The 21,477-nt window shown below is 38.0% G+C and overlaps 1 protein-coding gene across 4 annotated transcripts in view; it reads left to right on the top strand.

The window, feature by feature from the left end:
- The window catches only part of WWC3 (WWC family member 3), a 104,540-nt gene that overhangs the window by 61,660 nt on the left and 21,403 nt on the right, over positions 1 to 21,477 (top strand). For all 4 annotated transcript variants that reach the window (XM_052773873.1, XM_052773872.1, XM_052773870.1 and 1 more), the window contains exons 7-11: positions 239 to 388; positions 2,533 to 2,606; positions 11,783 to 12,025; positions 15,254 to 15,343; positions 16,482 to 17,056. In XM_052773873.1, the coding sequence (XP_052629833.1) occupies positions 239 to 388; positions 2,533 to 2,606; positions 11,783 to 12,025; positions 15,254 to 15,343; positions 16,482 to 17,056 (1,132 nt within the window). The remainder of the gene's footprint in view (positions 1 to 238; positions 389 to 2,532; positions 2,607 to 11,782; positions 12,026 to 15,253; positions 15,344 to 16,481; positions 17,057 to 21,477) is intronic.

Raw genomic sequence — 21,477 nt, 5'->3', positions numbered from 1 at the left:
TGTTAGATGCATCTTTTAAAAGGAGAGGTTTATTTCAAAGCAAAGCTTCTGCATGTTAGTAATACTATGATGAATTTTACTTTCTGTAAATAGCTCTTTATAGGCAAGCTACCTGTCATATTTCTAAAATAGAATTTTTTTCTTTGTTTTCTATTAATAAAAGAATTATAAAAATCAGTTTTTCTGATTTTTTATTTTTTTTTTTTTTTTTTTTTTTTTTAAATCTCTTCTCCTGTAGAGCCTGGCCAAGTTAACAGATGGATTCAGGAATAGCTGTTGTATTACAGATTCCCTGCAGGATCTCCAGCACAATTCTAGTTCGCTCAGTGACTCCTGCTTACCTCAACAGCACTGCGATGCTTGTTCACAGACTGACATCACTGGAGAGGTATGCGTTCCTATGCGAGACATTTGCTGTAGAAAATAAGCTGCTTTTGTGCTTTAGTGATACATTGTTATTTCCTGTTTTAATTTAAGAGGTGTTGGCTGTAGCAGAGCAAAAAATGCAAAGCAATATTGGTGGTGAGGGAGTTGCATTTGCTTATTGTTTCCAGAGAATGTGAGCAGCTCTCATGAGTGGTGGGCTTTGTGGTTCTGCTACTTGAGCGTGGCACAGGGGCATAGCGGTGTGCTTGCGGGTCAGTGACAGGTAAAATCAGCTCCCAGACTCAGCCAACCCGGCAGAGCACTTCTCACGTCACCACTTTCTGACTGCAGGTTCATCTCTTGAGCAATAACTCTTGCTGAGGTGTCCACAGACCTCTTCTCTTCATGTTACCAGCTCTGACTTACTGAGATGTGTAATGATGCAGGAAGGAAGAAAATGCTTTAGCCAGCTTAAAGTTGCAGTGGAGACTTGATTGTGCAACAGCACGAGATGTTAGTATTCTGGTAGTAGTGATGGATGTGGGGTTTTTTGTTTGTTTTGTTTGGTTGGTTGGGGTTTTTTTTAATGTTGTGTTTATCATGCTTGTCATCATTGTTCATATACATCAAAGATGTAGGGTAGACCTCTGTTCCTTTCCTCTGTCTGAGACAAGGGGAGTATTTGTTAGAGTCTCAAAGTATTTTTCTTAAAAACTAACAAAACTTATGATTTTGTCTGTCATACCTTTATGCTCAAATATGCCTTTAAATATGGTATTTGAGAAGAACATATTAGCATTCCTTGGAAATAGTTCTGTGTGAATGAAATTGTGTATTCCAAATAATAAAAATTTGGCTTACACTAGTACTATGGCAGCCTAGCTGTTCTTGAGCAATAAAACGTTTGCTTTGGTGGATGAGATTGACAACAAAGCAAGACGACAACCTGTTTGTAGTTTGTTATAGTACTATAGTTTGGATGTTATTCCACATTTGGTTAGAAATTTTTATTGAACTACGTAACTTTTTAATTGTAGGCTTTTATCATCCCATTTCTCCTCTATTGTCTTCTTTCACTGCTGACTACTTGCTGAGTTGGATGTCTCCAGAGGGCCTCTACAGAAGAGGAAATCTGTGTTTTTAAGAAGATTCACTTCTAAAGCATCTAAGAAATCTTAGCTAACACTAGGCTGTGTTTCAGTGTGTTAGGTAGATGGTGCCTTTGGGATGTAATTTTTGAGACTGGTGGTGGATGTGATTATTGAATTCCAAAATGAATTACCAAAAGGAACATAGCAGCGTTTTCCCATTCACAATACACATTGAGTGCCATCCAAGACAAGCCAAGTACAGTCTGAAAATTGTGTTTATCAGGTGTAGGTTTTTTGTTAGGAAAATAAAATTACATAATTATGTCAGTTGTTTTCCTGAATTATTAGTAGTGGAATGTGAGTAAAAAAGAGGTGCATTTTTTACATGTGTGATGATGAAGAGAGCAAAAGCAGCAGTTAGATGAGAAATCCAAAGGTGCAGCAATGCACTTAAATAGGGACTTGGGTTTTAAGTATTAGACTGTATACAGACTTTTGAAGAGGGGAACTGCTGATGCCCTAAGATGGAGAGAAGTTGCTGTAGAAACTGGACTGTATACAGTAGGAGTTGTAGCATAAATGCGCGTTCCACGACTGGTTCAAGGATCAGGTGATGTTTTTGTAATAGTGTTTAAAATGCACTAATGATCTAAGTGCTGGGTAACACATCACAGTACAGGGAATATAATCTGAATTACTTCTAATTAAACTATCCATAACATAGCTGTATCAAGTAGTAAAATATTTCAATTAAAAATACTCTTTGTGTTTTAGACTTGGATAAAGTAGAAAAGCTTTGACCATTCATCACTGATTCTGTTTCCTAACACTCGATTTCCAGGATAATAATTTATTGAAAGGGCTCATTTATCTTCTGTATTTTTAGCAATAACCAGTTTTGTATTTCTAAAGCATAAATTTGATTTTTATTATGTTATTACTTAAAGCATTGAGTTTTTTTTAGTGAGTCCAGCAAGTGAAACTAATTTATCCCTTTCTTTGTTGTGAGAGTGTTTTTAAAATCTCATTTCTCTCTCTCTTTCCCCTCCTTCCTTGCTCTTCAACTCTGCAAAAGTTTGGATTTGATGACAAAACAAGACTCGTAGACAAAGTAAGACTGAACTGGCAATACGAAGAGGCCAAGAAAAGGTAATTAAAGATAAATCTGTTGGTTTTAATTTTTACTCTTGTGATTAAAGTTTTCAAAGTAGAACTGGAACCAGCCTCCTAGCTGAAATGTCTTTAGGAAGAGTAATTTGCTTACTATTGAATAGCTTACAGGTAATAAAAACTTAGGTAAACATAAGACTTTATCATAAGATTATTATATTTGTTTGCAGAGATAAAGCTAAATGTCAGCGCTGTTCTACACTTGTATAAACACAAAATTGCAGTAGTTTAATTGAACTGTTTTACATTTTTCCCCCTTCTCCTCAAACCTCAGTATATATAAACTAAATTTACACTTATCAGCCTAGTCTGTCAGTACATTCGGAGCTTTGCATACCTGTGTTCTAAGTTCAGTGTACTGAAGTAGTGAACTCAGTGTGAAGAAAGAATGCAGAATTTCCTGTCAGATAAATGAAGATGTTCAGAGCTGAACAAAAGGTTACATAAAAATAAATGTTGAGATTGGAAAAAAAAATCTGATAAAAATAATAAAAAAATAAAAATTACTTGAAATAGATTAATTTTTCACTAAGTCCTTCAATCTAATTGCTTATCATAAGTATTTCTTTTGTGAAGGTCGGTCTTGCAGTGTTTTTTCATGGCTTTGTAAAAGTAATCTATTCTTATTTAGTACTATTTTAAAAATACTATCTAGTAGTGTAGTTTAGTGGGTCCTTGTTTAACCTCATTGTTTTCAAACTGTTTCGCACATATTCAGGACAATAGTGCAGGGATACAAGATGACTTGAACGCAGTAATTTTATGCACTTATTTAATTTGTGCTGATAGAACGTTCTCTTATTAAAATCGACTGACACTTAAAAGATTCTGTATGGTTAACTTTGAAAACCTTAGGTTTTTAATTTTTTTTTAAGTTAGGATTTTTCTTTTTCCTTTTCAACTTTGCCTATTCCGCCAGTTTTTTACATCTCTCAGAACAAGGATTTAAAGAAAGTTCAATACTTTTGCCTCATTTTTTTCATATTTTGGTGACTTTTTCTTTGGGGGAAACCGTAATACTGTCATATGTCTTGGCAGGGATTGGAAGCTTTATAGGGCAATTCACTGTTTTGTTGTTCTTGGAAAATTTACCCACATTTGGACGCAATACCAGCTTAAAAAAAAAATTAAATTGGTGCAAGCATGTTAGAGATACACAGCTAAATATTCAGGATTTGTAACTGGAATGAAAGTCTGCGTTGTAAAATACTGCATGTGAATACCAGTGACTATTACCTAATAAAGGTTAAATAATTGGGCATAAAAAGGGCAAAACAAAAACCTGTCAGTGTCCTGTTTGGTCACAGGCTTAATCCTTAGCACTTAATAGTCCACTGATAATTTAGGGGTTCATGACAGTTGCGGAAAGATGGAGGATAGCATTTCATTTTATACTGTTTAGTTTAGCAGAGCCACTGGTGCTGTGAAGATTTTAATAAATGTTTTTAGTTAGTTTTCTGACATACCTTTTCTATGTGTTTTTCAAAATAATTATCTTCTTGTGTGTTACTGCAGAGAAAAGATAGAGTGGCGGGGGTTTTTTTGGTGGTGTGGTTGTGGGGTTTTTTTTTTGAGTAGCAGAAGCACTTCTCAGCTGGAAACGCAGAACATTTGTTTATGCGTGGAATGCAGTATTTCTGAACATCAGAAGTGAGCTGGGGTTTGATGTTAATTAAGTGTAGAAAATCCGGGTAACTAACGTTCCAACTAGAGAATAGTAATTGCAATAAGGGTAGTTTTGCTGTCCTGGGATAGCGGCTCTGACAATGGTCCATTATTTAGCAAAAGCATGTTAGTTGCTTTAAAATAGTAGCCTTATTCTGCCCAGTATGTTGTACGGAAGTAATCAGCTTTCAGCTTTTGAGTGGAACTGCACAAAGCTCATTGCCCCTACCAGTTATCTCTGTGGTTGCATTCTTCATTTATCATGCATTCCTTCCCCTTAGCTTGCTGGCATTTCTGTAGGGCTTTTGTCTCTACTAAATATCTTTGTGTTCGTTGTCCCTTGGCTGGTGAAATATCTACTGTTCCTGCACAGTGTGGGTGACGGAATGTGCTGTGATGGATTAAAATCTACAAAGTAGAAAATTAAAATGCTACAGTATGTCACAACTGTAAAGCAATATATTATGACAACTTGCTTGTCAAATGGGGTGTGGAAACATATAGCAAATAAGTACAACAGAGAAACTGTTGTATTTCCAAGTTTTAAGGGAGACTTTTAAAATACACTGGAGGAGAAAAGTATGCCTTTTCCCTTAAAGGAAAGCAGGAAAAAAGCCCCACAAACTGAAGGGCAGTGTGCTGCATTTTAGTCAGTCTTGTGAATCTAGCCAGAAGATCATACAGCTCTAGATACGAGCAGAATATTTGCCGTATGTAGTGAAGAAGTTTTTAAAAGTAAAAATATGTTCTCTGTATATGGTATCTGAGCAAGGAAACACAGTGTTGGGATTTCTGAATGAACTGTCTTGAGAGATTCAGGAGAAGAGACCCAGAGATAGTAGAAAAGTTGGCTTATAATCCCCAAATCTCTCTCTTCCCTCATAAAAGGTAATTTGATTTTAATTCTTCCTTCAAAAATCTAACTATTGAAGTGGTTTGGCCTTTGCATAAATTAAGACATTCACATAGCTTTTTTTTTTTTCCCCCTTCCCTTTCCCACTGGAAGGAAGTTGGATAATTTGCAATTTAATTTTTCCCATGGGTTTTTGAGATGTTGTGAGCTGTGGGTTCTGACATCTGCAGCACGCTGGGGAAGAGGTCCTCTCTTCTGTGTCTGATCCAGGCTCTGGGAGGAGGCATGTAAATTCTACTTTTTAACTTGCCAGTCATGCTGAAGGGAGGCTCAATCACTTTTCTTTTGCTCTTTTCTCTTCCCCCCCATTATTTTTAAATAAACTGTACCTTATTTCCGTGAAATTTCTTCTCTCAGATCTGTCAGTGTGGCCCTCCAGAGAGGCGGGAGTGGGGGGAGGACAGTCTTTTTAAACAGACAGCCTCAAGCTGCCTGGATAAATACCGGTTTTAGTTTCAGTTGCTATTTCAGTGAGACCACCTCTCATGAAAGCATTTGCACACTGGAAGTGTACCCCTCGAGCACTTTTCTGAATAGACTGCTTCATAGAAAGAGAAATCAAAAGCAAATTGTTTTTCTTTGATAACTCTAAGTTGTGCAGTTCAGTATGATGACTACATGAAGTATCTTAGCAAGTGATCATGAAATGTCACTGCTGTAGTGTGTCATATCCTGTGAAGTGTATTAATCAGTAGATGAAAAATGATCCTTCCAATAAGAAGCACCAAAATTTTTAACTGTGATTTTTGTTAATTTTTTTTTTATAATCCAGTTCGATGGTAGCTGACTTTAATGAACTAATACATCCAAGCATATTCAACTAGCTTATCTAATTTGGGTGCAAAAGCAGAAATTTGTTTGTGCCTTCTGTAAATTTGAATTCAAAGATGTCATTTTTCAATTCAATTGTTTAAATCTTACAGCAGCTGTCAACAGATTTGTTTTAGCCTTGAAAAAGCCTCCTCCTCAGCTATGCTTAGTATTTCCACATTCCCTTTAAGAACGTTATTTCTTTCTTTTCAGTATAGTTGCTGAATAGTTACTTTGTTGCAATCTTGTTGTCTCATTACCAAAATTAATTTTCAGTTGGGCTTTTAAAAGCACTAGCACAAGCAGAAGTGTGTCAATGCAATTTGTGCTTGTACTGACAAAATACATGTTGGTTGGATATTGACAGCAACATTGCAGTAATGATACAATAACAGTCAAGTATTTTCCTGTTAAAATTCATCTTGTGTAGGCAGGTTTCAAGGTGTAATTGCCTAATTTATAGTGAAATTCAGTGGATTTGTCTGCTTTATTCTGCTAAACTAATCTGAAAATCTGATATAGGGATGAAGTAATTTGTCTGATACCACACAAATATCTGGCTAAGGCATGTCAGCTAAACCTTAATCTCCCAGTGTCAGTTTTTAAACATAAAACTTTTCCTTTGGGTTGTAAAGGGAGCTGAGCCATGCTCTTGAACTGTCTTTAAAGTTTTCATTATACCAGTTTACCTGTGAATTGGGGAACACTAATTCCTCTCCTGCATTGGTTTTAGCAGGCTTTGCAGTTTTCCTAAAGGTGAATACCTAATTTTATCTGCAAAATGCCAGTGGACTCCAAAGGTTTCATGAGCGTCTTAAGCCAATTTAAGACCTCCTTGTTATTGAATTGGGCTGCCAGGAAGGCTGGATATTCTGCAGAGCGTACTCCTGTTTTTTGCCAAAGCCACAGTGGCATATACGTGCAGGAACAGCCAAAGTAGACACAGTGGAGAAATTTTGTGAGCATTTGGCTGAGTTCCCCAACTTCTTGTTCCTTCCATGTCTTTCTTCCCCTTTCTCTAGCCTTGCCCTCTTAGGATATAAATTATAATACACTCTCAAGAGGGTCTGTAAATACCAGAAATTACTGAGTTCTTACACCCTTTATTATGCGTCTTCAGTCCCACAGCCACCCCTTCTGGGTATATGTGGGAGAAGTTCCCTGTTACCTGAAGTGGCAGAGAACTGGGTCCAATTATAAGCCTAAGGAAAAGAGTGAGCTGGCCTGATTTATGTTGATTGTCTGCATATTTGCGTGATCCTTGCCACCGTTCTACAAATCATAACTGTGGGGTTTTTTCTTTATTTTATCCCCACTGATCTTCCCATTCCACAGGGAACAAAGGCCTCTGCTGTAGAGTGGTCTGATATGTCACCCAAAAGTCTAGGCATTTAAATGTAGGGGAGTATTGGGTTTTTTCCTTGAAAAATTCGGACAAAGTAAGGTCGAAGAACTTGTTTAAACTAGGAAGAGCAGAGCTTGTAGGTTAGGATGTGCCAGCTGTAGGATACCCATGATTCGTCCCTTTTATGAGCATGAGTTAGGACCTTTGTATTGCTTCAGAGTATTTCCCTCCCTAAGACACCTGTCTTGTTCATAATGTGAGTAATGGTCTAAACATGGGGTTAATTGTAATTGCAGATCAGTCTCTTTCATCTCACAAAAAGTGATTTTTACTTTAATTGCACTTCTCGTGCTATATTTTAATAAATAACCTCTTCTAAACTGAAATGTTCTCGAGCTCAGCAGTATAATTCCATTAATGCTGAGTTCAGATAGCAACCTTGAAAATAAGGTTGTAGACGCTAACAGAATCTTTTAGGTTCCCCAGATATTTCCAGTGACGGAAGGGTTGCCCTATTTTGTCTGGGGGGGGGGTCTGTGTAGATCTATAACGATTCAGACGTGCTGTAAATTCTGAAAATACATGCTTTTTTGCCCCCATGATGTAGTTTGTGTAGTAAACTACTGGCTGTACTGATCTCCACCCTCATGCTATGTCTACATTATCTCGGCTAGGCATCATTCTAGCTACATTAGTATGGATGGCCATTTCAGGGCAAGTTTGCCGTTTTGAATCAGTGTTTACTTAAGATCAACAGGTTAAACCTTTGTCATCCCATCTGTGTCCCGCCTGCTTTTCTGCTTAACAGGAGCTGTTATATTCATACACATTTGAAATTTTTCAATACTGAAATAAGCAGCAAGTCGGTCTGCCTACCTAGGAAACCAGTCATTTGATACCACCTACTCGAGCGTGGAATGCAAGCTCCTCAGCACTTGTTATGCAAGGATGGGAATGGGCAAAATGCCTGGAATGTTGATGGCTCAAAATTAACTGTTTTTTCCCCAGGAATATGTTAAATTGCTATATCAGTATCTGGCATTAGGCCAGATAAAAGTACTCTTTTACAGTGACTACACTTAAGAAGTAGTATCTTAAAAAATACCCAATAGGAAAGAAAAAATGTGTTTGAAAAACAGAGGCTTCACAAAGGATCCTAAATACTTTCTTTTTTTTCCCCTTTAAATTGCAATCTATGTCAAGTCATTGCTTTATTTAAGTGGGTGTTTAAAGTAGGTGAATATATGCACTGAGTCTGAAAACACAAACCAGCTACCTTTTTGTAACATACCAGCAGTGAGAATGGCTGGTGTAGTATAGGAATAAAATCTGGCATAGACAAGCCCAGTGAAATTGCTTATTTATGCATTTATTGTGTTTGGGAAGAAAAGCTTGTGTTGGGAGAAGACAAATTGCAATTATGGAACAAGCTTAAGAGGATTTTTTTATTATGTTTTTAGCAGAACTGAACATGACTTCTTTGATATTTTTCTTAGGTTTAAGTGAGTGAGACCATAAAAGCCTTAGGGAAGTTTTCTAGCCAAGGAGATAAATTTTTAAAAGTTTATCACTGGTAGCTTTTTGGAAGAACTTACCATACAGAGGGAGTCCTTAGTGGAAAGCAAGCAACAAAATTGCCTGAAAACTTCGGTTCGTTTGAAGGAAATACAGGTTGCAGAAAACTGACTTATGGGTGCTGAAGTTCCCCTCCCAACAGATTCCTGCATTATGTAGCGTTTTACGAGTGCTTTTTCTTTGCTTAAAGGGAAGACGTAGAGACAAGAAGAGCTAAATGCTAAGAGTGTCAAGGGAATCCAAGTAAATACCTAATCTGATTTTGGAACTCTTCAGTGATACAAACCTTGTCTACAGCAGTACTTTTCCCTTTAATGACAGTATAATTAAGTTACTGTATGACAACTTCCTGCTTTCAAAGCATCATCATAACAGAAATTGAGGGGAAAAAACAAAACTTCAAACTGGAATGTCGTACACAAAGGGAGTTATGTGGTCTCAGTAAGCTCAAGAGTCTAAATTAAAACCTCTTGTCTTGAGGGTGGTGTGTTACTCTACAGCCGAGTGGATTCAGTGGTTAATTAGCACTGAAAGGGGGGATCCCACCTTCCCCTCTTGCCTGCTGGTACTTCTCTCTTCCTTATTGCCTGCATTAGCATTTATTTGCTCCTGTGGTCAGCTTCTTAACCAGCTTACTCTGCATTAGAAAAATAGCTAGCAAAACAATTGTGTTAAAATGAAGGAGAGGGTCAGTCTTTCAGCTGTCTTATAAAACAACCCAGAGACTTCACCAGACACATCTCATCTTCTTTCATCCACAAGCTGTGTAAGAGCTTATGAACATGGTGACTCAAATACATTGCCAGGGCTCATCTGATTCACACTCGCTTGCCAAGCTGTGATAACGCAATTGTACCTGAATTCTGTAATTCTGTTGGAAGGACCTTGAGCCCCCACTTGTTTCATTTGGCACTGAACACCTGAAAATCAAGCTGTACACACCTTCAGGAGCGTTTGCTGAATCTTCAACAGCGTAGCAGCCTGGGTGGGGGAGAGGAGGGATCCTCACTCTGCTCGCTTTTCCTGGCCCTTGATGTTTGGTCGATGAGACGAGGTGCTCTTCAGGAGGCTGCATCTGGAATTCATGCACAATAGCAGAGGCATGAAATATGTAGACACTGTGTATTGATTCACAATGGTGCTTTCAGTATCTATTGGCAGGAAGTTGGTTATTGATGCAAGGAGGAGGAAATGGTATTGAAGGGCTTGATAAAGTATTCTGCTTTGGACTAACATGTAACATAATACCGAAGTTCTTTACTTGCTGTAAATGAAATCTAAGTGGGGAAAAATGTATTTGACAAAATTCACAGTAAAATTCCTATTCATATATGAATGCAGTCATTGCAAAATGACTTATATTGATATTTTATTTCCCTTCCCCTGATAATAAGATAGCCAAATACTTTCCAGATGTCAGTATGAAATAAACACTGCATGAGGTTTTGGTTTTAGATGGGGAAAACCTTACCTTTGTCCTGTCTACGCCTTTTCTTTTATTCTTAAACACACGTTATCACATTGTGGATCTTCTGTTGGCTTGTTATGTGCCTTTACCTTGCTTTGTTATTATCTTTTCTTTCTTACCAGATGTTTTGGAAGAAAGATTACTTTAACCAAAAGAATGAATCCATATCCCACTTTTATGGCTGGCTTTAAATGTGCTTTTATTTATTTATTTACTTACTTACTTATTTAAAGGGTGATAGTCTGCTATGGTGCACTGAACTTTGAATGCTACCATTTCAAAGTGAAGATGAAAATGAGGTGTACAACTGCATAACTGTTGTACAGTTCTCAGTTTCAAATGGTCAGAAATCAGAAAGCTAGATTTCCTCTTACTTTTCATTTTCACTGTAACATTCTAAAGTGTCTAAATTGCCCATTGTAAGACAAGCATAAATATCTAGCAGTAGAAGAGTGTTCTCCCTGTTATGTTTATATACCTTTAGATTTTGCCAAAAGAAGCATTTGTGAAATTTCTAGCTTTAGGGTTCTTCATAATATTTATGAGAGTTCAAAATTTGTTTTTAGCAGAACATTTTCTTAAAATGTCAACTGCGCAATTATTCTTACAACTGCTGTTTCATGTAGTGGTTCAGCACATTGAGATACAGGAAACTGCGTTGGGCTATAAAGCCTACTACAAAATAAAATGAAGTTAGCTTATTTAATTGCTTGATTGGATGATGGATCCATCTAAAGCCACCTGTATTTTGTAACCAGTAGATCTTTTTTCCAGACCTTGTTTTTGTTTTACTGACAGCTTATTTATTCTTAAAATTTTGTTGTCAGTCAGGACTGCCTAATATTTTCAGCCCCTTGAACCATTCCTGTGCTCAGTGGGACATGAATATATGGATCTATTGTCACTAGATAAGCATCTTCCCTTCATCCCTTTCAGCTTCTCACTGCACTTTTGAAATCCCAAGTTAAGATCTGATAGAGGAAGAATGAGGAATGAAAGGATGTTCAACTTCATCAGCTGTACAGGCAGCAAACTCAAGAGCTATAAAATTATGAATTGATTTATTTCAAAAAGAGAAAGCTGGGAAGGCAGGTATTGTCCACATGATAGATAAATGCACTGTAATTCTTATACAGCTACACACTTAGAAGCACTGGCAGTTCTTTTTAGTGTTTAAAAATACACTAAACAAAGCAAAAAAACCCAAATCCCCCCCCCCCAACAGAAACATATAATTCTAAAGTCCTCTATATTTTCTTGTTTCAAAATTTAGAAGAAAAGTCACAGAAGTCAACAGGCTTCACCTTCTGGTATTTTTCCTCTTAATTGTCTTCATCTTTGTCTCCTGCATTTTGAAATATATTTATCCTCTTTTAAAGAGTTTCGAATATACAACAGCAGCTGGCCTTGCTAGATAATGAATCTTGGCCAGGAATGGCTGAAGCGGACAGGGATCGTCTTCAGCTCATCAAAGAGAAGGAGGCTCTTCTTCAGGAGTTGCAGCTCATCAGTCAGCAGAGACGATCCCCAGAAGACATTGCACGTTTAGAGGAAGAAAAAAGACGCTTGGAGGATGAAATTCAACGGGCTCGAGCAACATCTGCTCATGGGGCCACTGAAAGGTTTGGGAACTTAAACCATTTTCTTATCTACTTTAAGATCCATATAGGTAGTTTCAAAAGGAAGAGTAGGGAATTTCACTGTGTTTAAGAAACCAAAAAAATGTTACTAGAGTAATTTGCTTTCAAAAAAGGAAGAGACTGCTCCTGGCTGCCATTATTTAATTCTGTCTGTCTTGAAGTTTTCTGAAGGAGAGTTAGAGTGATGTCAACTAGTTAGTACTCCTTTCATTCATCTGAATAGGAAGAAGAGATCAGAATAGAGTGACAAAAGATGCTTGGAAAAAGTCTGAGTGATATTGTTTGATAATAGAGGCCGGAACAACAGTACCTGGATAGTGAAAGATTTTTCTGTTATTTTGCTGTGGAGTAATATTCATCTCCAAAAGCATCAGAACAAAGATCCTTTCCTATATTTGGTTTCTGCCTTATAAGAGGAAGGTTAAATGATTTAAGTTTTCACTGCCTTTTGTATACAATTTTTCCTTTTAATTTGCAACCTCAGTAGTGGGAGTACATCCCAACTCTGACATTCATGGAACACAGTAAACGGAATCATTCTTGAAAACTTAAATTAAATATCAAGTTATATGTAAAAACAAACACCCCCCAAAACATATTAATGAAAACACTGTGTTTATTTCAAAGTTGCCCAGTTTTTCCTGTAGCCATAGAAATGGACAAAACCTCTTAACCTTTTCTTGTTACCATAGACTGTTTCCAGAGAAAGCGAGAAAATACTTGTTTCCCAGACTTGGTTCTCTTAAGTAGTGGTAAAACCCCAGGTTTGACACTTGAGGAAGACTACATGAACCAGCTTTAAGGTGATCTGTGGAAAGGTTAATATTTACATAATTAAGACACTTTTAAAATATTTGGAAGCCATGTACAAATTTTGAGCACATCAGCTCCTTTGAAAAGGCTTACTTCGGACAGTAAATTCAGACAATAACCAGAAAATTCACAGCCAGCCTACAGTTCAGCGTTACATATTTTGCAATTTTTGCAATATCTTTACATTGGCTTTCCAGCTTAAACTGACAGAAAAGGGAGTTCACTTTACACTGCAGTGTAGTAAGTTTTATTTGTTGTTTTTGGGCTCTCCTGTTAGGTAGTGCATACTATGTTGGCAAAAAGGCCAAGCTGTTTTTCCACGTAGCTCATGCTGTGGAAACCAGCGTTCCAATGTGATACTTGATATTTCAAATGCTAGCAAAAAGTTGAGTAGAAGTTAGAATAATATTGAAGGGCACTCTATTTTTGTATAACAAATTGGAGGAAAGCTTAACTATTAGTAGTAGCCCTGATTCATTTGTTTGTTTGTTTTAGGCTCAGGAATAACCAAAACCATTCTTAGTTCTGCTTGTCTATTTCCACTTCCTCCTAACCCTGAAATACAAAGAAGTTTCCTCTTTAAATAATTACCAGTTCTGTTCTGTTACTGAGTTTTAAAGGCACTGAGTGAACTTAAAATCTGTGTGACAGAGGTGGGGGTTTTTTTGTTTGTTTGGGGGGAGGGGTGTTCGTGGGTTTTTTTTGTTTGTTTGTTTTTTTTAAAGATTAGCTGGCAGCCTTAGTTGGAGTCATCTCTTGCCCTTTAGCGCAGGTACCTACCTTACGGCATTGATGACTGTGGAGTGTAGGTTCCTAAGTTTGTTTTTTAAAGATGGTATGGATACCTCTTCTTTGCCCTGCAAGCTTTTGAATCAGTTAAGTTACTTGGATCCATTTGTCATCATCTTTTGGTTCCTGCATGCAGTGTCTTTATCATGGAAGTTTGCATAGCTGAGCCGCAGCCTTCCTTGCACCACTTGGTTAACCTGGTCTGGGGACCACAGAAGCAGGAGAAAAGCTTCGGCATTGCTCGTGCTTGGGTGCGGTTGCGATGAAGGGAGCTTCCCCAGGGGTGGTGGGTTGCTGGAGTGTAGCACTACAGCCCCTTGCCAGCATATGAATGGATGAAGTTGGGACGCCAAAGAAGTTGAGAGACGTATGTTTTTATTGCTAACATAGACATTTTTTTTCTCATCTTAACTATCCAAAATTTATCGAAACTAATGCTTCCATTTTGTTTTATCCAGAAGGACTCCCTTTTTGTTGTTGGATTTTTTATTTTTTTTTTTTTATCCTGCCCATTAACATGTTGAATTCAAACAACTGTCTTTGCAGTTGAGGAAGGTCTGAAGCACTCAAATAAGTTTGATCTGCTTTCTCCAAACTGTCTGTCAGAATCCCAATTTCCAGCCAACTTATGAATGTAGGGCTGGAGCAGTAACTTTCCTGGACATAAAAATGTACAACACAAAACAGATTACACCCTGATTTTATTTTGAAGTTCAGTGATTGAGCTTAGAAAAACAAAATACCAGAAATACTTATAATTCTAGATTCAGGAAAAGAATAAATGTGATATCAATAGATAAAATTTATTCTTTGCAGTTTTTATAATCTCAAAATACAGAATTTAAGATATCTTACAGGTGTGTGAGACCAACAGCATTATAGGTACATTTCCTTTGTGTTGTGGCAGTGGTACTGAGTAATTCAGCTGCTTGTTATTAGAATGGGAAAAAAATAAGTCGCAGCGAGAGATTTTTGTCATAGCTTAGTATTCAAAATGCTGTATCACCTGCTTAAATATAACGATACATAAATGTGCTTGAAACACCTAGAATTAGAGTTGAGTCAACTTAAACTCAACTTAAAGTTGAGTTTTATGGTTACTGCTTAACAGAAGTCCTCCAAAAATTTTTCTTTTTATCTTTGAAATTTGACACTAGTTAGCTTGGATAGTAGGGCTATTTGGAATGTTCTTTTCCTGCCAAGGTGACGAAAGTCCTAGTAGTTCTCTGTATTTTACTGACACAGTCAGGTTGATGCAAGGGAAAAAAAAAAAAAAAAAATCTTGTAGAGCCTGATGTTTTTACCTAGGACTTTTTCTGACTTTGCTAATTGCCGTAATGTATTTTCAACATCATGACTCTTACACTGTACCTCAATTACTTCTCTTGTCTGGGAATTCTGTTGGAGTCTTGGTTCTTGTGTTCTTGCTGGAACTACCATTGCTGCATATGAGCTGTGTAAATTAAAACTTCTCATTAAATGGTGAAACTTCTTTTTATATTCCAAACTGCAACACGATAATATTTTTCTGTACTTGGAAAGCTCCTAGCACTTCTTAAGCACTACTGTAATGAAGAAAAATAGTAATATGCATCTGTTTAATTATAGGATACTGTTACAGGAGAAGAGAAATTGTTTGCTTATGCAACTAGAAGAAGCTACACGTTTAACCTCATATTTACACTCACAGTTAAAAAGGTGAGTTAAGTAAAACCAGCAGGTTTTGAAGTTTAACTGCAGCGGAGAAGAATATTAATAGTCTATCAAGTTTGCCTTTTAATACTTGTATGTATGTGTGCCAAGTAAATCAATTTTTTACTAAATTTATACAGTTTGGTCTATGGAATGTGATGATTTGGATGGAGTTTTATAAATAGTATTAGTGATGGTTATGTGAGCTAGATTATTAAGTGTATTTGGGAATTTTTTATGTTATCTTATTTTCCAAAGATACATACTTAAAACACATTGTAATATTGTTACCGTTTTACTAATTTGATGATAACATTCTTTTAAGTTCTGTGAGGTTTTAAAATTTTGATACCTTCTGCAAAGGATGGGGTTTTGACCTCTGGTGAGATGACAAAATTTTGCCATTTAAATACAAGAATGTGCTAAGACCCACACAGAAGCCCCAAATGTTTTGCATATTCACACTGGCAGCTGCCTTTTTAGATGCAGCTCTTGGGGATTCCTCAGCTCAACACGATGTCAACATGAAAAGCTCAGTTCCTGCTGTGTCTCACTTCATCTCTTTCCGTCACTTATATTCTTCTCTCCTTAACTGTCTGAAAGTGGCGAGAGGAACTGGAATAGGATTCATCCTAAAGTCTTTTTTATTTTACACCGGAAAAACTTGTGAGGATGAGGCTTACGCAGCAGCTTGTTAGGACTTTTCCAAATCCCCTCGCACTTCTTTTCTCTGGTATGTTTATGACCCATCATTAATGTAAGTTCAAGATGGATCATGGTAATCTACCCTTCCTGGCTTTACATTGAGTCCACTGATCCAGATCCTGCTCTGGCCTCTTTTCTACCAAATTATGGCTGCTTACACTTTGGAGGAAAGAGTAGGCTTGTCCTGTTGGACCATTTGTCTTCAGGCACTTGTTCCTGATTTGGTTGTCACCTGCGCTGTTCCAGTCATGGTTGTGCTTGAGATCAGGGTGAAAGACGTGAGCTAGGCCTTAAAATGCCAAATATCTCTCCTTGTCATTGTACTGAATACAGGCAAAATTGCTTGTGTAATCTGGATTGATGTTTTTAGGTCTGTGCTGGTGTTGCTGATTATATTTGAAAGGGCCTTTTTTGCTTTCTCTTCCTCTGCCTGCTGTAGTCTGTCAGCTAGCACCCTCACAATGTCCTCTGGCAGCAGCAGAGGATCCCTGGCCTCCAGTCGAGGATCCTTGGCCTCCAGCAGAGGCTCCCTCAGCTCGGTCAGCTTTACGGACATCTATGGCCTTCCTCAGTACGACAAATCAGACAGCGTTACAGACTACGGGCAGCATTTACGCTTTGACATAATTCCCTTCGAGTCTCTCACAAAGGATGTGCCATACGCTGATCCCATTGGACACTCAAATTTCAATAAACAGCGGAGGTCTCTGGATACCCCACAGTCCCTGGCGTCCCTGTCATCACGGTCCTCCTTGTCATCATTGTCCCCTCCAAGCTCGCCTCTGGACACCCCATTTCTCTCTGCATCTCGAGATTCTCCCTTGGCTCAGATGTCAGAAGGTTTTGAGGAGATGGCAAGCATAGGAGCCCTGGAAATGCTCAGGGCTCAGACCACAGTGTTGGGTGATGATGATACACAAGGAACGAGCTCATCTCAGATGTCCACCTACCCTGCGGACAATGAAGGGCTGCGAGAAATGGGACCACAGCTGACTGCTGTCCAAACTGGTGGAGGTGAGTTTCTGGACATTACTATTTTGTCACATTATCGTAGAAAATGTCAAACAGACCTAAGCATACTAGCACAGTAGAGATTGTTCCTCAGTTTGACTTATTTACTTCCATCAGTTAAAAATTACATGGTAGATGTTAGCTGTTAAAAAACCCCCAAACCCCAAACTTTAGATTTAGGGCAAAGAGGTGAAAGAACAGAGAAATCCTTCTAAATAGATCTTAAAATAGTGGTGAATTGGGTGGAAGAAAGGGAATGGAATATGGACTTTTTTTGGAGTGTAGCACATCAAGGAATAAATATTTTGGTCTTGGATTGGGAATTAGTAAAAAAAAAAAAGCATGGTTTAGTTACTTCTGAGGCCCAGAATTGTGCCCATATTGCTGTTATTCTGATAATTTAAAGCAACACAAACCCGGGGGAGATAGGGAAAAAAAAACCCCAAAACAACTCCCCCCAAAAACCCCAAACACAAAACCAGGCACAAGGTGATGCTGCCGACAGCGCTTGAAGGCTGGCTGGACTCTACGCTGAATTCGTACACACCCCAGACCATGTTCCCGTGTCCAAGTTCTGCGACGGAGCAGAAGCCACAGTGGCGTGGCGGTCAGGAGTGCACGGTGCACTGTGCTGAGGAGAGTCTTCATCAGCCAAGGAGCATCTTTTGTAGGGGCTGTGCGAGAAGTTAAGGATCCACTTTGGGTGGTTGTCTCGGAGAACCTGTGCTCTGTGATCGCAGAGGAGCGATGTGTGCAGTTACCATGGCACACGTACTGTTGAGTTTTCTTCTCCTGCTTGACTGTGAAGTTGATGGACTTTCTTTAGCTTGCATTGGTGGAAGCTCCTGAGGCACTACAGTAGAGAAGCATAAATTAGAGAGATCAAAAGAGGAAACAGAAACCTTTTTAAAAAACAAAAGAGATTTAAAAACCCAAGTGTACAGGCACGTGAGAAATTTCTTTTCCTGTTTTAATCAATCAAATGAAGAATTGCTGTTAAAATGAAAAAGAGTATTCCTTCATGATCACGTTTTTGTTTGTTGGTTGCTTGTATTTCTAATAAAACCATACAAGTAGAGAAGGACTTTTAGAGAATATTTTTAATATAAATTTAATATTAAAGCTTCTAATTCCCATCCCATTTCTGTATCCAGAATTCTGTGTTGGCAGTTGCATAGAATGTTGCATTTGGAACTTACAACATCACGAATAATGTGAAATATAACCAGAGAATGTATCGTATTATCCTACCAAAATCTTATTTGTCAAGTGATAATGAGAAGGAACATTGACAGTACCTAAGGAAAAGCTTCCAGCTTTTTATTTTTAAAAAGAAAATGTCATCACTGTGCTGAAAAGCCTGTATTGCTCAAACAACATTTGAGTCTAGACTCACCTACTTTCCTTAACGCAGCTAGCGTTGCCAGAAGATACTGCTGCAGAATTTACATTTACTAGATGTAAACATTTCTAGTGCCCATATTGCAGCTTTCAGACCAAAATAAACAGAATTCCAGAGACCAGCATGTAAGCTCGTGCTTAAATTAGTGCCATGAAGAGGCTTCCTGAGGCTTTCTTTAAACCTCAGATCAGACCACAGCCTGTCTTCACCCATTGTGGTAAGTGAAACTATGTTAGTAGTTCATTTATAGCTTGTACGTGTTTCCTAGAAGTGAAGGCCTGGTCTGAGGGCCTAGGGAGCAATAGGATGAGGGTCAAGTTCCTGCTTTGGTTTTCCTTTTCTCCTTCCTCTGTCACGTTTCTACACATTTCACATTTCTCTGAAAACCTCTGGCAGAACATGCCTGTGCTACCTGCTGTCACTGCTGCAGTGTCCAGCTCCTAGTACAGGGGTTACAACTTTTCTCTGTGTACAACAGAGTGCTTCGTGTTGCTTTTTGAGGAAGAATGTATGGTTAAAAGGTAGCCAGGCTGTCCTTTTTTTTTTTTTGAGGTTTTTTTTTTTTTTTATATTTTAATTTGAAAAAAATGGCTTAAGGAAAATTGGTTTAACCTTTCTGATTTCTATCTGGAGTCATGACTACGTTGAGCTCCACACTCACAATTGCAAACCCACCAGCTAGTAATGCAGTTTGCAAGTAGCAGTGGGAAGTTTCGGAATTATTTTGGTTTTGTACTCTTTTCTTGAAGAATTTGATGGAGCATCAAACTCATGTATCACAGCTTGGGAACCCGCAGACATTGGGGGGTTTTGGTTTTTACTGAAGTACTATGCAGTGTGCTTTGCTGCTGCCACCCAATGGTCTGCTGGCATAACGCAACGCTGGAAAACCAGTAAGTCTCAGCTTGGACAAATCTTAAAGGTCTTTTGCCTGTTCCTTCACTAGACGAAACATGAGGTAATTTTTGCAAATTCTGGGGATCGGGGAGGTTAACACTGAATAAACTGCACATACTTTGCACTGCAACAGCACCTGAGCAAGTTCGAGGAGTTCTTCAGGAACTGCAGTTTTGATGTTCAGTTGCTGATGTGCTGTTTGACTGTTCTGCATCTGTCTCTGGGACATACTGTGAAATATGTTAGCATGTGTGAATGGAGGGAATATGCCTGAGAGGTTAAATCCATCGTATTTATGAAGCTGGGAGTGGGAGGAAACATATTAATAAAATACTGGGCTTTAATATCTTCACTATCTCTTCCTCTCTATCCTAAAATAATATTTCAAGTGCTAAGTTTCCTTTAATGCCTAAATAATCTCTTGTTTGTAAAATACTGTCACAGATCTAAAAGATGATTTATCATTGTGTGCTTTTCATTTTGTCTTGTTTCTCACGCGGCACAACAGAAAAATTCACTGTAAGTGAACCTGAAATTAATTACTGTGCTGTTTTTGCCTGTAATTCCCAGTGTGTTTTTCTGTGTGAAGTGTTGGTTGTTTTGTTTTTTGGTTTTGGGGGGTTTTTTTGAGTTGCATGTGAAGAAACAGGAGATTTTGCTATATTTGGTTTTGTTTGTTATTGTGCTGTATCTGTTTAATCATTATAGCATACTTAATTTTTTGCTATGTCAACTAAACAATATATTCATGGCTGTAGTTAAATTCCTGGAAAAAGTGTTCTGCGAGCTTCAGCTTCATTATATCATAGTAATGCCTGACAGCATCATGGTAGGTAAGGTCTGTTTGTGTCTCTGATTTAGTTTTTATGAGAGTGTTTGACTCTTTTATTAGTGCATTTTGAGCTGATGTGCAGTATTTGTAGTCTCCTAAGCTTGTAAAACATGCTTTAGATTTATTTATGTATTTTTTAGTTAATGAAATATTGGAAACACAAATTTCCTTTGAAGTTCACTTTTTCAACTAATGACACCTGAGAATGTTCTTTTAATCAGGGCTGTCTTATGTTTCTCAAGCTTTGGCACCCAGTAGTTCTGGAAATTCATATATATAGTTCACTGATGATATTATTTAAATAAGAAAATGAAAGGTAATTGTCTATCTTAGAAACCTTATTTTTAAACAATTCTATAGCTTCCAGCATTGGAAGGTCTGTAACCTGTCCTAAATCTTGTTCTGTTTAAACCAAAATCTGATGTCTCTTTCTTCTTGACCAATTTTTCCTGCTGACTTCCCCCCCCCCCCCCCCCCCCCCCCCCAGTCAAGGGCATGTTTTGGTGTTTGCATCTCTCCCAAATTCACTGGGGTTGTCCAGATGTTACCGAATGCTTCTGTGGCCTGCAGGCAGCGAGCAAATCATTGTCAAGTTACAGCATTGTTGTAACATGTCAGTTTTTCATGACATTATATTGGTGCTTCAGACCAATTTTTCCTTCCAGACAAATTGGGAACATGAACCTCCAAAGGAGAGAGCCTGTGAGGTCCTTCATCCGCTACATCTATACAAAGTGTTCAAATAGAGGGGTGAGCCAAAGGCTTATTTAAAAAAGAAGCCATTCTAGTGTAACTTGCTGAAATTACTACAGAAATTACAGAAGCACTTTCATACAAAATTTATACACTTTTGTGAAGTTCAGCCTCTTTCCAATGATGTAAAATTATTGAGAAACTTTCATATTAAAAGGTGTCTCTACAGAGTGCTAGTTTTGATTCCGCATAAATATCAGTGACAGAACTTGAGGTGGACTCACCAAATTAAAAGTTCATTAAAAAAAAAAAAAAAAAGGAAAAAACCCAAACAACCAAGGAAACAAACCCACCACTTTGTACAAGTGATATGGAGGATAGCATGGTTCAAATACAGTTTCTTTGCTTTCTGTGAGCTAGCTTGAACTTGGCTCTCATTTGTGGGAAGGATGACGTGAGTAACAGTGCGTGATGTGTGGTGTACACTAAGGGTGGGATGCTGTAATTGGAGGGGGGGGGGGGGAAGGGTGCTTCTTTCTCCAGGCACAGAGACAAATGCAGATTGGGCTGTTCCTGGTCAGCAGATAAAATTCCTGCATA

The sequence above is a fragment of the Harpia harpyja genome, chromosome 22 (genome assembly GCF_026419915.1).
Source record: "Harpia harpyja isolate bHarHar1 chromosome 22, bHarHar1 primary haplotype, whole genome shotgun sequence".
Lineage (NCBI taxonomy): Eukaryota > Metazoa > Chordata > Aves > Accipitriformes > Accipitridae > Harpia > Harpia harpyja.
This window is presented reverse-complemented; position numbering and strand designations above follow the sequence as displayed.